At 32.9% G+C, this 13,202-nt stretch overlaps 1 protein-coding gene across 1 annotated transcript in view; it reads right to left on the bottom strand.

Annotated features, from left to right (window-relative positions):
• The window catches only part of LOC127734693 (huntingtin-like), a 74,646-nt gene that overhangs the window by 37,283 nt on the left and 24,161 nt on the right, over positions 1-13,202 (bottom strand). The window contains exons 15-24 of the mRNA XM_052244685.1: positions 12,739-13,000; positions 10,349-10,509; positions 9,402-9,544; positions 7,983-8,115; positions 7,017-7,204; positions 5,605-5,723; positions 3,121-3,306; positions 1,949-2,169; positions 783-858; positions 80-297 (exon numbers count right to left, since the gene is read on the bottom strand). Coding sequence (XP_052100645.1) covers positions 80-297; positions 783-858; positions 1,949-2,169; positions 3,121-3,306; positions 5,605-5,723; positions 7,017-7,204; positions 7,983-8,115; positions 9,402-9,544; positions 10,349-10,509; positions 12,739-13,000 — 1,707 coding nt within the window. The remainder of the gene's footprint in view (positions 1-79; positions 298-782; positions 859-1,948; positions 2,170-3,120; positions 3,307-5,604; positions 5,724-7,016; positions 7,205-7,982; positions 8,116-9,401; positions 9,545-10,348; positions 10,510-12,738; positions 13,001-13,202) is intronic.

The raw sequence follows: 13,202 nt of genomic DNA on the forward strand, positions 1-13,202 counted from the left end.
AAGACATTACTATCCAAGATTCTAATATTGTTCGTTTTACATGTGTTCTATTTCTATAAATTTCATCTGTATTATCTACCTGATCTGCCCCTCCTCTATGAACTCAAACTGTTTGATGATAAAGCCTATGAAGACCTGATCTGAATCCAGTAAACAATAGTTGACCCTCAATTGTATCAGCTGAGAGAGAAGGTCCAAAACTTGTCTCTGTAGTGGTACCACACTGGTGACTGTATACTGTTTCAGGGCCTTTATCACTAAAGGTTCAAAAAGACGAATGTATGCTGCTATGGCTGACTGAAAGGTAAATGTATCGTAAGATAAATTATTTTGGTAGTTAAAAAATCTATGACACAGACTGCTTTAAATTGTTACTAATATAAAAATTTGGAAAACTGTCGAATGTTGATAAATAATGTGTTCTTACCAGCAATATTTGTTCTATGTTTGTAAATCATGGGTTGAATGATATATGTTCTTGTGCTCAACTGTTCTTTTGCTTAAATAAACCAATACTCTAATAGACCAAACTCAATCTATCTGTTTGCAATAGTGTATGTCATTTATTCCTGAAAAAGTTTGTTAACCTTGGGCACTCTTCTTTTATGTATTGACAAAACTGATATTAATGAACTTGTAAAAAATGTATAGAATTGATATACCACTATGTAGAATATGATGATAATAATCAACTTTTAGAAGAACTGTATAGAATTAAGAACTCTGTAGAATATGGGACTGCTTATTCTAACAAATAAATGAACAATATAAGAAATGCCTACCTTATCTGTTTTACTGCTAGGCTTTAAAATGGCTGGTATCTTTCTTTCCACACATTTTCTTATCCAGTTCAAACTGCTGTAATAATAAAACAAAGTTATAAAAGTTTAGAGAGTGCAGGAGGTTGTTGGTTTTGATCCACAGTTGGGTCATACCAAAGACTTGAAAATTTGTGTCTGCTGCTTCTTGACTAAGCAAGCAGCAATTAGGAGTAAGAGCATGGACTGGTAAGCCCAGGGTCATAATAATGAGTGCAGGTAGGATGACATATCTTCCTGTGGACTGTAATATTTTTTGGTGAACCAACACATTAAAATTCAACTCAGTGTGTGTGGGTCTAGAACAAACCAGGGTTTATATTCCTATCACATTAACATGTTCTAGTCCTGATGTGCATTTAATTCACCACATACATTAAACAGCCATCCATCATCACAAAAGATTAGGCTAATTCCAGAAAATATTTTGGATGGTTGACTGTTTGATGTCAGTAGCAAATTATATGCACATCAGGATGAGAACATATTAATTTGATAGGAATATAAACTCTGCTTTGCAATAGACTAATTGAGAATTTTGTAGGCTCAAAATAGAAAGAAAATTCTAAATATTTGTTGATACAAAAAAAAGCCCAATCACCTACAGCATATTTATTAAAGTACCTTCTCATATTCCTTATTTGGTCATTTGGTGTAATCTTATAAAAACTTTCTTTTCTCCTACAAGGCATGTAATTAAGTAACAGTTGAAACAAGTGGGAGGTTTAGCTAGCTACAAAACAAGGTTTAACCCACCATTTTCTTCGGAAAATGCCTGTACCAAGTCAGTTATATCACATTTGTTTTCCATTCATTCCTTTAGTTGATACAGTCTAAAGTTTGATTTTTTTCAGGTTTTATGGACTACCCTTTTTTTTTATTTTACCCTGAAATTTCAGTATTTTTCTAAATACTTTTTTTTGAAAAAGTGACTTTGCAAGTGAATTGCCGAATTTAAAATGCATACCCCCTAAAAAGATTCTACAGTTTTTTATTGTTATTCTAATCAATAAGAGAAGTTTTGCTACAACGAATCAATAAGGCTAGAGGCCTTACCGTTCCACATAAATGATCATGACAAGCAAACAGTTGAGCAAAATGAGTTTTTTAAAATGATGCCTTTTTATTACCTTAATGAATCCTCTGGTTCTGCCTGAGAGGTAGCTTTAAATGTAGCTCCTGCTAATGACTGAGTAAAATGAGCATATGGTTGAGTGAAACAGTAATGATACAGTCCGGGTTTGACATTCCCTGTCAGTCTTGAGGCCTTTCCAGGTTTATGTGAAATGTTTGGTAGTTTTTGAGGTTCCCACTGACTTACTATGTTTGTTCCAAATAACCCTTTCAGCATCTACAAAACAGAAGAGAGAGAACAATGGTAATAAGAAGATAGATAAATCTCTTTCAATGTCAATAATAATTCATGTTAAAATATAAATAAAAGTTGTATGTGACATGGTACAAATGTATTTCGGCAAACTGAATTGTTAATTTTCTCATTACATTGTTTATTCCCCAATTAAAATAGAATGAACATATGTGGGAATATATACTGTGTGAATATAATAAATACATCAAATTGTTTTAAATGTTATTATCTGTGAACCAGAAAATGTATTTTACATGTCCTTAGAATGAGATAACTTATTAGATTAAGTCTGAGAAACTAAATTTATAACAATAGAAAGATCATTAGTTTAGAAATGAATAATATTTGCTCTGCTAGATAAAAGCAGTTAATCAGAAAATGTCTTTCAGTATTTCCCACTTCTCAATTTAAGTTAATGAATGTTAGTAAAACTAATTATGTTATGTTATTTCCTGTCAAGTTATCCAACATATATCTTGATGTGCCCCGTGTTTGTATTAATGTTTTTATTGTTTTTTGTAAGCTTCAGTGTGATTGTCAGGCTAAATTATGACAGTACATGTTTGATTTCTTTGCCAGATTCATTTTATTTTTATCACTCCATAGCTTTGTACTTCACATTTGTGGCGTGATCGTCAGTTTGCAAAGAATTCCGTTCCAATCAGTGCCAAGGTCCATCTTAAACTTGCAATGAAGTGACTGTATTTTTTGCTTTGTGTTGAAGGCCTCATTGTGACTTTGTGATGAAGAACAGCAATAAAGCGCTGTTCCTTTGCTTTTTGTGTTTTTGCTGTGCACATACTGAATTTGTCATGGATAGATACCCCATATCCTTTCTTTTCTATTATGCAATGGTTGAACCACAGTTCTATGTTTGCAAGTCTAACATGGATACTGCATTTCTATATACATGCAATATAAAAAGAACTATACCTGTTGTACACATAAAATGGAGACAGTAGGCTCCAGAGAAACAGTCACTCTCAAGTATCCTAAGAACTCCTCTGTAGACTTCCCGATATCTGATATTGTTGATATTTCTAATATCTGTGATAATACATCTAAAGCTGTCTTCAATATTGTACAAAACTTGTCTGTAGAACTCAGGTCTAAGGATCGCTGTAATAGAAAGTAACAGCTGGAGTGTTTATATCATCATCTAACACTTACCTTAGGAAATTGTTGCATTAAGTTTATGTGACTGAAAAGTTGACTTTTCATTATCTGATAAAAATTATAATAAATAAAAGAAGAAATGAACATGCAACATAAATGCTCAAAAGAGGAGATGATAGGGTTCAGCATTCTTAGCCATTCGTAAAATAAGAAGAACTAGAGGCTCTAAAGAGCCTGTGTCGCTCACCTTGGTCTACGTGCATATTAAAAAAAGGACACAGATGGATTCATGACAAAATTGTGTTTTGGTGATGATGTGTTTGTAGATCTTACTTTACTGAACATTCTTGCTCCTTACTATTATCTCTATCTATAATGAACTTGGCCCGGTAGATACAGTGGAAAATACTTTGTAAAAATTTACAAAAATTGTAAAAAATTGACTATAAAGGGCAATAACTCCTTGAGGGGTCAATTGACAATTTTGGTCATGTTGCCTTATTTGTAGATCTAACTTTGCTGTACATTATTGCTGTTTACAGTTTATCTCTATCTATAATAATATTCAAGATAATAACCAAAAGCTGCAAAATTTTCTTAAAATTACCAATTCAGGGGCAGCAACCCAACAATGTGTTGCCTGATTGGTCTGAAAATTTCAGGGCAGATAGATCTTGACCTAATGAACAATTTTACCCCGATGTCAGATTTGCTCTAAATGCTTTGGTTTCAGAGATATGAGCCAAAAACTGCATTTTACCCTATGTACTATTTTTTAGCCATGTCGGCCATCTTGGTTCGCGGGCGGGGTCATCGGACACATTTTATAAACTAGATACCCTAATGATGATTGTGGACAAGTTTGGTTAAATTTGTCTTAGTAGTTTCAGAGGAGAAGATTTTTGTAAAAAATTACAAAAATTTACGAAAAATGGTTAAAAATTGACTATAAAGGGCAATAACTCCTTAAGGGGTCAACTGACAATTTTGGTCAAGTTGACTTATTTGTAGATCTTACCTTGCTGAACATTATTGCTGTTTACAGTTTATCTCTATCTATAATAATATTCAAGATAATAACCAAAAACGGCAAAATTTCCTTAAAATTACCAATTCAGGGGCAGCAACCCAACAACGGGTTGCCTGATTGGTCTGAAAATTTCAGGGCAGATAGATCTTGACCTAATGAACAATTTTATACTCATCAGATTTGCTCTAAATGCTTTGGTTTCAGAGATATGAGCCAAAAACTGCATTTTACCCTATGTACTATTTTTTAGCCATGGCGGCCATCTTGGTTCACGGGCGGGGTCATCGGACACATTTTTTAAACAAGATACCCTAATGATGATTGTGGACAAGTTTGGTTAAATTTGTCTGAGTAGTTTCAGAGGAGAAGATTTTTGTAAAAGATTACAAAAATTTACGAAAAATGGTTAAAAATTGACTATAAAGGGCAATAACTCCTTAAGGGGTCAACTGACCATTTTGGTCAAGTTGACTTATTTGTAGATCTTACTTTGCTGAACATTATTCCTGTTTACAGTTTATCTCTAGCTATAATAATATTCAAGATGATAACCAAAAACGGCAAAATTTCCTTAAAATTACCAATTCAGGGGCAGCAACCCAACAACAGGTTGTCCGATTCATCTGAAAATTTCAGGGCAGATAAATCTTGACCTAATAAACAATTTTACCCTTTGTCAGATTTGCTCTTAATGCTTTGGTTTCAGAGATATAAGCCAAAATCTACATTTTACCCCTATGTTCTATTTTTAGCCATGGCGGCCATCTTGGTTGGTTGGCCGGGTCACCGGACACATTTTTTAAACTAGATACCCCAATGATGATTGTGGCCAAGTTTGGTCAAATTTGGCCCAGTAGTTTCAGAGGAGAAGATTTTTGTAAAAGTTTACGGACGACGGACGACAGACGCAGGACGACGGACGCAAAGTGATGAGAAAAGCTCACTTGACCTTTCAGGTCAGGTGAGCTAAAAAATGGAATAATTAAGGGTGTTACTCAGATAATTTTTGTAATAAAAGTCAACTTGCATTTAAAAGTTATTTACCTATGTACCATGAATTTGCATATGGGAGTGGATATCAATGGTGTATCTTAAGTACTTATTCAGGAATGGCCCTGATCAGACAACTAAACATAAGACGCTGATGACCTTGATATTGTTAACTGAAACAGTAAAAGCTATGACTAGCTTTGCAACATTTGTTGTCTTTTTTCAAACTAGTCTACACAAATTTTCATAAAAGATGGTTTAAATAATAAGAACATATTTACCTGATAATTTGAGTAAGCTCCCTTGAACACTTCATATAATTTCATATAATGAGGAGTATTATAGAATAACCCTATTGCATCTTTCTTATTTTTATCTTTTTCTGGTTCTTTTTCTTTTTCTGAAATACATGTAAGTACACAGACGATAAAAATAATGTATTTTTTTTCCATACAGATACTTGCTTATATTTATATGTAAATTGCCAAATAATATGTTCCCGATGGAAAAAAATAATACAACAAAACAAAGTTTTCATGTTATGATACATTTTAAAGGCAGTAATTGATATTTTAAAAAACTCTTGCATTTTTCTAAAAAAAAATAAATGGGGAATGTGTCCATGGGACACAGATGATGCCCCTGCTTGCATATAATGTTATAAAGGGATATAACTCAAGAACTGTAAAAGTGACGCTACTCAAATTTGTACTTGATCTGAGTTTTGTGGTAATAAGTATTGTGTATACGTTTCATAACATTTTGTAGAGGCAAACTAAAGTAAGAGAAAGGAAACGAAAAATTCAGCAATTTTTCCATTTGTAGAGGGGCATAACTCTAGGACAGCAAAAGTGACACCACCAAAATTCGAACTTGATCTGTGTTTTATGGTAATAAGCATTGTGTATAAGTTTCATAACATTTGGTTGAGGCAAACTAAAGTAAGAGAATGGAAACGAAAAATTCAGCAATTTATCCATTTGTAGAGGTGCATAACTCAGGAACGGCAAAAGCGACGCCACCAAAATTCAAACTTGATCTGTGTTGTGTGGTTATAAGCATTGTGTATAAGTTTCATAATATTTCGTTGAGGTAAACTAAAGTTAAAGAATGGAAAGGAAAAATTCAGCAATTTTTCCATTTATAAAGGGGCATAACTCTAGAACGGTAAAAGTGACGCCACCAAAATACAAACTTGATCTGTGTTTTGTGGTAATAAGCATTGTGTATAAGTTTCATAACATTTGGTTGAGGTAAACTGAAGTTAGAGAACGGAAACAAAAAAATTAGCAATTTTTCCATTTGTACAGGGGCATAACTCTAGAACGGTTAAAGTGATGCCACCAAAATTCAAACTTGATCTGTGTTTTGTGGTAAAAGCATTGTGTATAAGTTTCATAATATTTGGTTGAGGCAAACTAAAATTAGATAACGGAAACCAATTTTGGGACGTACAAGGGTAAAACTTAATGCCCCCTCCGCTACGGCAGGGGCATAAAAAAGAATTGCTGAGCATTGAGTAAACGATCTGTCATTAGATTTACTGTGTTTTTCTTCAATAGATCACATTTCATTTGATAAATTCAATTTTGAACATGAATTAGAAGAGCCAGCTGTTTCTTTTTGAGTTATTGACTAAATGTGCATATCAACAATTTTGTACTTGTTACATTCACATGCATGTTCAAGATACCTTTGGGTTGTTTTTGAGGTGTTGATTTATCTGGCGTAGTTGTAGTGCCACCTGGTGAGTTTTCTGCCTTAGATTTACGTTTAATCGGACTCAAAGAAGGAGCATTTGGTAAAGAGGGTAAGGTGGGTTTCATCTGTGGAGGACCAGGCACATTTTCTTCTATTACATGTGTAAATATGTTCAGCAACCTGAAAAACAAAAAGCATTTCCCATTATATTCTAATAAGACAAAATATACATTTAGGGGATTTGGTGTTAATGGCAGATCATGGATAGTCTCTGTTAAAAGTTTTTAAAAAAGATTTTCATCAAATTAAAGCTTGAAATATTGTATAGATACCTGTCTACTGATGAAGATAGCATGTTTAACTCGAGATGTCTTTAAGTAACTTGGTTTACGTCATTGGGTTGCTGTCTTATTTATGTATTACCCACATCTCCTTTTATTAACATCAAACCAAAGATTTAAAGAATTTCAATATTAACTATACTTCAGTCTCTTTATAAAGAATTCAGAATTCAGGGGATGGTTAAAATTTCTTGACCATTCTGTCTACATAAAATAAAGATCAGTTGATTTCAATAATATTACACAATAACTTGAAACATTACATTTTCTTAGTTTAGAATTTTGTGATATCCAATACCATACCAATAAGTTTTGATATTAAACACACCCTATTACTGCCTTTGACTACAGCAGCTACAACAGGATCTGTGTTCCTGATTGCCATTAAAAACAATCATTTTTGCTATCATGTACAGCATATCTGTGTCTGCTATTCCGGTTGCCATTGCAATACACGTACAATGTATTTTGCAATTGTGTACAGATGATTTTAATCTGTGTTACCTATTGCATCTGCAATTCTGATAGATGGTAATATAGTGTGTTAAAAAGTAAACATCTGAAATTGAAGAAACCATTATTCTATCAAACAGGATACCAGGTTTCCATTCACTTACCTTGCTATATGAGTAAACAGTTGATCTATTAGTGGAACCAGTACTCTGTCAGAGATTGCTGCCCATTTAGTTTCAGGATGTTCTTCTGTATGATGACTATCATCTATAACTTTTAAGGACTTATATGTGGCTCCTAAAAAATGATTTTGATTGATTGATTAATTTATTGTTTTTTGATTGATTGATTAATTGATTGTTTTTTGCTTGAATTCCCAAACATGATTTTGTTTGAAATCATCTACGTTAATGATATCTTTCCAAATCAATATCTTGCTTCAAGAACATCTGATATTGAATATGTGACTTTTGTCAACATTTTCAACCATATTTATATGTATTATTAAAACTTTATAAGAAGTCTCCTCTTGATTCATTGTAATTTTTCACTGTCAGGTTCTGCTTTGTTAAATATTAAAGTGAAAGATTATATCTTACATGTATGTTTTGACATTTTTACAATACCATGCTGTCTGGTAAATATTCCTGTCTTATAGTTTTTATTAAAGATATAACTGTTTTATAACAAAGTCAATGCAGGACTTTCTTTGAGATATTATTGTGTCTGGGAGACACAACTGATGCCCCCGCAGAGGCAAAGTGTTATTTTAAAATACACAAAATAATGACAAAGTTCAACTATCTCCCAAAAGAGCAAATATTGATAAAAAATCAAATCCCTGACCACATGCACACCTTCAATATATGTACAAACAGCCAGCAAAGTGAAAACTTCCTAGCATTCAAACTGTAGGAGGAGTTATGTGGAATAACTATATACCCAAAATGGGACAGACGGACGGAAGGGCGTACAGACGGTAGGACGGATGGAAGGACGGACGATAGGACGGACAGACGGACAGGGGACAACAATATGCCCCCAACTTTTAGTTGCAGGGTCATAAAAATTTCAACCAAATATGGTTTTCCCAGCAAAGTATGAATAATGGTAATTTAATAGCTTCTTTGGAGTGAACTTAATGTGATAGCTTTTGGTGTGTTAAAAAAATAGAAAATGTAGAAAAATCTGGTAAATTAGATAAATTTCATTCATAATGATTGGTTTGCATTTAAATCCTATATTGTGTCATTCCAAAAGGCCTCTACAAAGCACAATCTTTCTTGTAATAAAGGTTATATAGTAAATGTTAATTTTTGAACAGAGTGATTTTAGTACTTTTCAGAAGCCCATCTTTGAATAGAAGATTACACATAATGCACAAGCATCCATATGAAAAAAAAAATTACAATTATTTATCTAACTGCAGTAATTTATTGTATAAATGATATACATTTTCTGGAAGTTAATTCCAACTGTAGCAGAAGTAATGTTACACTACAAACAGTAATGACATATAGGAATATATTTGGAGGGTGGATTTACCAGACCTTTGAATTAACTGTACTAGACTGTATACAAACCAGCTACTAGATTTCCTGCCAGCTTCAGAGCATCACTATGAGCTTTAATGTCCAGACTGACCATGTGTGAGGTTAACAAGGACAGGACAATGGTCAAAAGTCCACCACCAGAGCCAGTGGTCATCTCATCTATACTATGGGTACTGCAAATAAATAATAAAATCTGAGTATGAGTGATATCAACAAAGACAGGACAATGGTCAGAACTACACCACCTGATCTAATGGTCACATCATCCATGTTTTGGTCTCGTTCAAAATAAAATAAAGAATAGAAAGATTGTTACAATGTAACAAAAAATGTATGCTGGTTTATTTGGTTGAACTTTCTTTATAAACCACTGAGTTGTGTGTACCAAAACATTAAAATGACAGTAAGCAAGAAGGAGGTAACTCCCCTTGATGAACCAAGTTTTAGCCTGACATAAAAAACATGTGAGTGTATGTCATAAGCTAAGAACCTTGTCGGTGGTTGCCTTAGCTCATACTGTAATTTCTGAATTTACAGTATCTTACTATTTTTTGGTTGTTTGGAGACTTCAGTATTGATGGGGAAGATATTTGATGAATGTTTCTGTTTAATAATTTATTCACAACTTTTTTAGACTCTGGATCATTTTAATATAGATTGAGATATTGTATAGACACCTATCTATTGTTGAAGACTGTATGTTGACCTCTAAATGTCCTTGGTTATATGTGTCGTTTGACATATACTCAACTTCTAATTTTATTCATAAATGATCTTGATGGAGAACGTCATCTAGTTTGTCTATTGGGACTAACTATAAGTACCTTGAGTGGCAGAAGTCAGGATAGAGTTAATCATCTTGATGAACAAAGTGATTGTTGTTGAAGAATGTATTCTAGTTTATCCATTATTATCTTTAACTATTAGTATGATGTTTTTTCACCACACTTCCATGGATTGAAAATCGAATCACTCACCTTGATGAACTTAGTGACCTTGATGGAGGACGTTTACTGGTTTGTTTGGCTGTACTATCTTTAGGTACCAATGGGGTAGGTGGACCACAACACCATGAGTGGCAGTAGACTGTGGCTGGGTAGGTCTCAGATAGTAGACATAAGGCATGACAACACCCATACTGCAATACAAACAAAAATATAAACTCAGTACAATATTATATAAATATTTTGTTCCTTTATTGCTTGCTTATGTAGAACAGCTTTGGTAGTATCAGGTAGTTATATAAAAGGTGTTTACTTTTATTTGTGGGATACTAATTTTTGTGGATTTCGTGAGTAAAGGTAAATCAAAAATTTAAATGATCGCCGAAGTACAAATTTTCTACAGGTTTGTACATAAATTCTGGCAAAACCATGAAATAATGAAACTACCATTTTTTCTAAATCCACGAAAATCCTTGTTTGTAGGAATACTTTTTGTGATGAATTGAAATCAAAATAAATGTGGATAGTGTCCACATGTGGACACAGATGATGCCCCCGCTTGCATATCATATAGTTATAAAGGGATATAACTGAAGAACGGTAAAAGTGACGCTACCCAAATTTGAACTTGATCTGAGTTTTGTGGTAATAAGCATTGTGTGTAAGTCTCACAACATTTGGTTGAGGCTAACTTAAGTAAAGAACAGAAACTAAAATTTCAGCAAATTTTCTATTTGTAAACAGGCATAACTCTAGAACGGTTGTGTATAAGTTTTATAACATTTGGTTGAGACAAACGAAAGTTAGAGAAGGGAAACGAAAAATTCAGCAATTTTTATGTTTATAAAGAGACATAACTCAAGAATGGTAAAAGTGTCACCACCAAATTTTGTACTTACTCTGTATTATGTAGTAATAAGCATTGTGTATAAGTTTCATAACATTTGGTTGAGGCAAACTAAAGTAAGAAAACGGAAACAAAAAATTTGTACTTGATCTTAGATTTGTAGTACATGTAATGAATATTGTGTATAGGTTTCATAATGTTTGGTTGGGGCAAACTTAAGTTACAGAATAGAAACTAAAAATTTTGCAATCTTTCGATTTATAAAGGGGCATAACTCAATAATGGTTAAAGTGACACTACCCAAATTTAACTTGATCTGTGTTTTATCAGTGGAAGTCAAAATTAAACATTGCATTGTATAAAGCATTGATTGTAGTTGATTCAACTATAATCATGGACAAAGGAAGATAACTCCAATTTTTGTAAAAATTACTTGATATTTAGAAGAAAATATTTTTGTTTTCAATTTTTCCATTTATAAAGGGGCATAACTCTAGAACAGTTAAAGTGACGCAAACAAAATTCAAACTCGATCTGTGTTTTGTGGTAATAAGCATTGTGTATAAATTTCATAACATTTGGTTGAGGCAAACTTAAGTTAGAGAACGGAAACTAAAAATTTTGCAATTTTTCCATTTATAAAGGGGCATAACTCTAGAACGGTTAAAGTGACGCCACCAAAATTTAAACTTGATCTGTGTTTTGTGGTAATAAGCATCGTGTATAAGTTTGATAACATTTGGTTGAAGCAAACTCAAGTTAGAGAACGGAAACCAATTTTGGGATGTACGTTCGTACGTACAGACGGACAAGGGTAAAACTTAATGCCCCCACCGCTACGGCGGGGGCATAAAAACATTGTTCAAATCCTTGTTTTTAGGAATACTTAACCCAGCTTAGCTAGAAATTCTCAAAATAATTTAAATCAATTTGACATGACAATCCTCTGGAATCCTAAACTTTGGAAATATTTCAGGAAATAAATAATAACTGATCATAGCTTTTGAACACAAACATTAAAATCGCAAGAAAATGTAGCAAATCATTCTGGACTTACATATTTTGTAATCAAATTCATTCCATTATAATTTCAATCCATCTGATGCAGTGATTCTCTCTATATCATTCAGAAATCATTACTGTTTTTATCATTTTCCAGAAAATAAAGGAATGTAACTTTGGGAAGTTAAAATGGAAATCTACAAAAATCAACAGTCACCTGTATTTTGTGGTTGATTAAAATTTCAATCAATTTGGTTCAGTACTTTACTCTGCATCATCCAAAAATATTTTTTTAAATTTTTAAAGAAATACAGGACTATAACTCTGGAATGTTCAAGGGGAAATTGGCAAGAATAAAACAAAGAATGTATTTTGTGGTTTATAACATGCTATGAAAATCAATTAAAAATAAACTAATACCCTAGTCATTCATAATATTCTGCAAAAGTTTAAACAAATTGGGTCCTTTGGTTTTTTTTTTAATTGTCTGGACAAGCAGACAGAGAGTGGAAGGGCAAGAAGAACAACTATCAACCATGAAATTCTAAAATAGTTTTCATCAAAGTAAACTTACTGTCAGCTGTTTGGAGTCTGACATATTTAGAATGTGTAGTAGGTTCATAACAACTCTTGATAAATTACTCTCTACATCAGACTGGACAGGCACATGATTTATCACATGGTATGGTTTGACTAGACCGAGAACAAGGGGAGGCAAATCTAGACTGCTATCTCTAGTTACATGGCACATCAGTCCCTCAACTTGGAATCTTGATTCTGTTATAATGGGATCATGTTGGGAATGATCAACAGGAAAGAACAGGTTTGGAATTAATCTGAAAAAAAATAATATATACCAAGTGAGCAAGTAAATAGTCTAAAATCATGTTATAACTATTGTTGTTACTTTACTTCAAAACAAGATTGCACATACATTTACTAAGTATAAATTCAGAATGCTCTACAGTAATGTTAAAAATTAAAATTCTATTAAGAAATCATTCCATGAACTTCCAATAGTCTTTTGGGCAACAGGTT

Source organism: Mytilus californianus, unplaced genomic scaffold (genome assembly GCF_021869535.1).
Source record: "Mytilus californianus isolate M0D057914Y unplaced genomic scaffold, xbMytCali1.0.p SCAF_3, whole genome shotgun sequence".
Taxonomy (NCBI): Eukaryota; Metazoa; Mollusca; class Bivalvia; order Mytilida; family Mytilidae; genus Mytilus; species Mytilus californianus.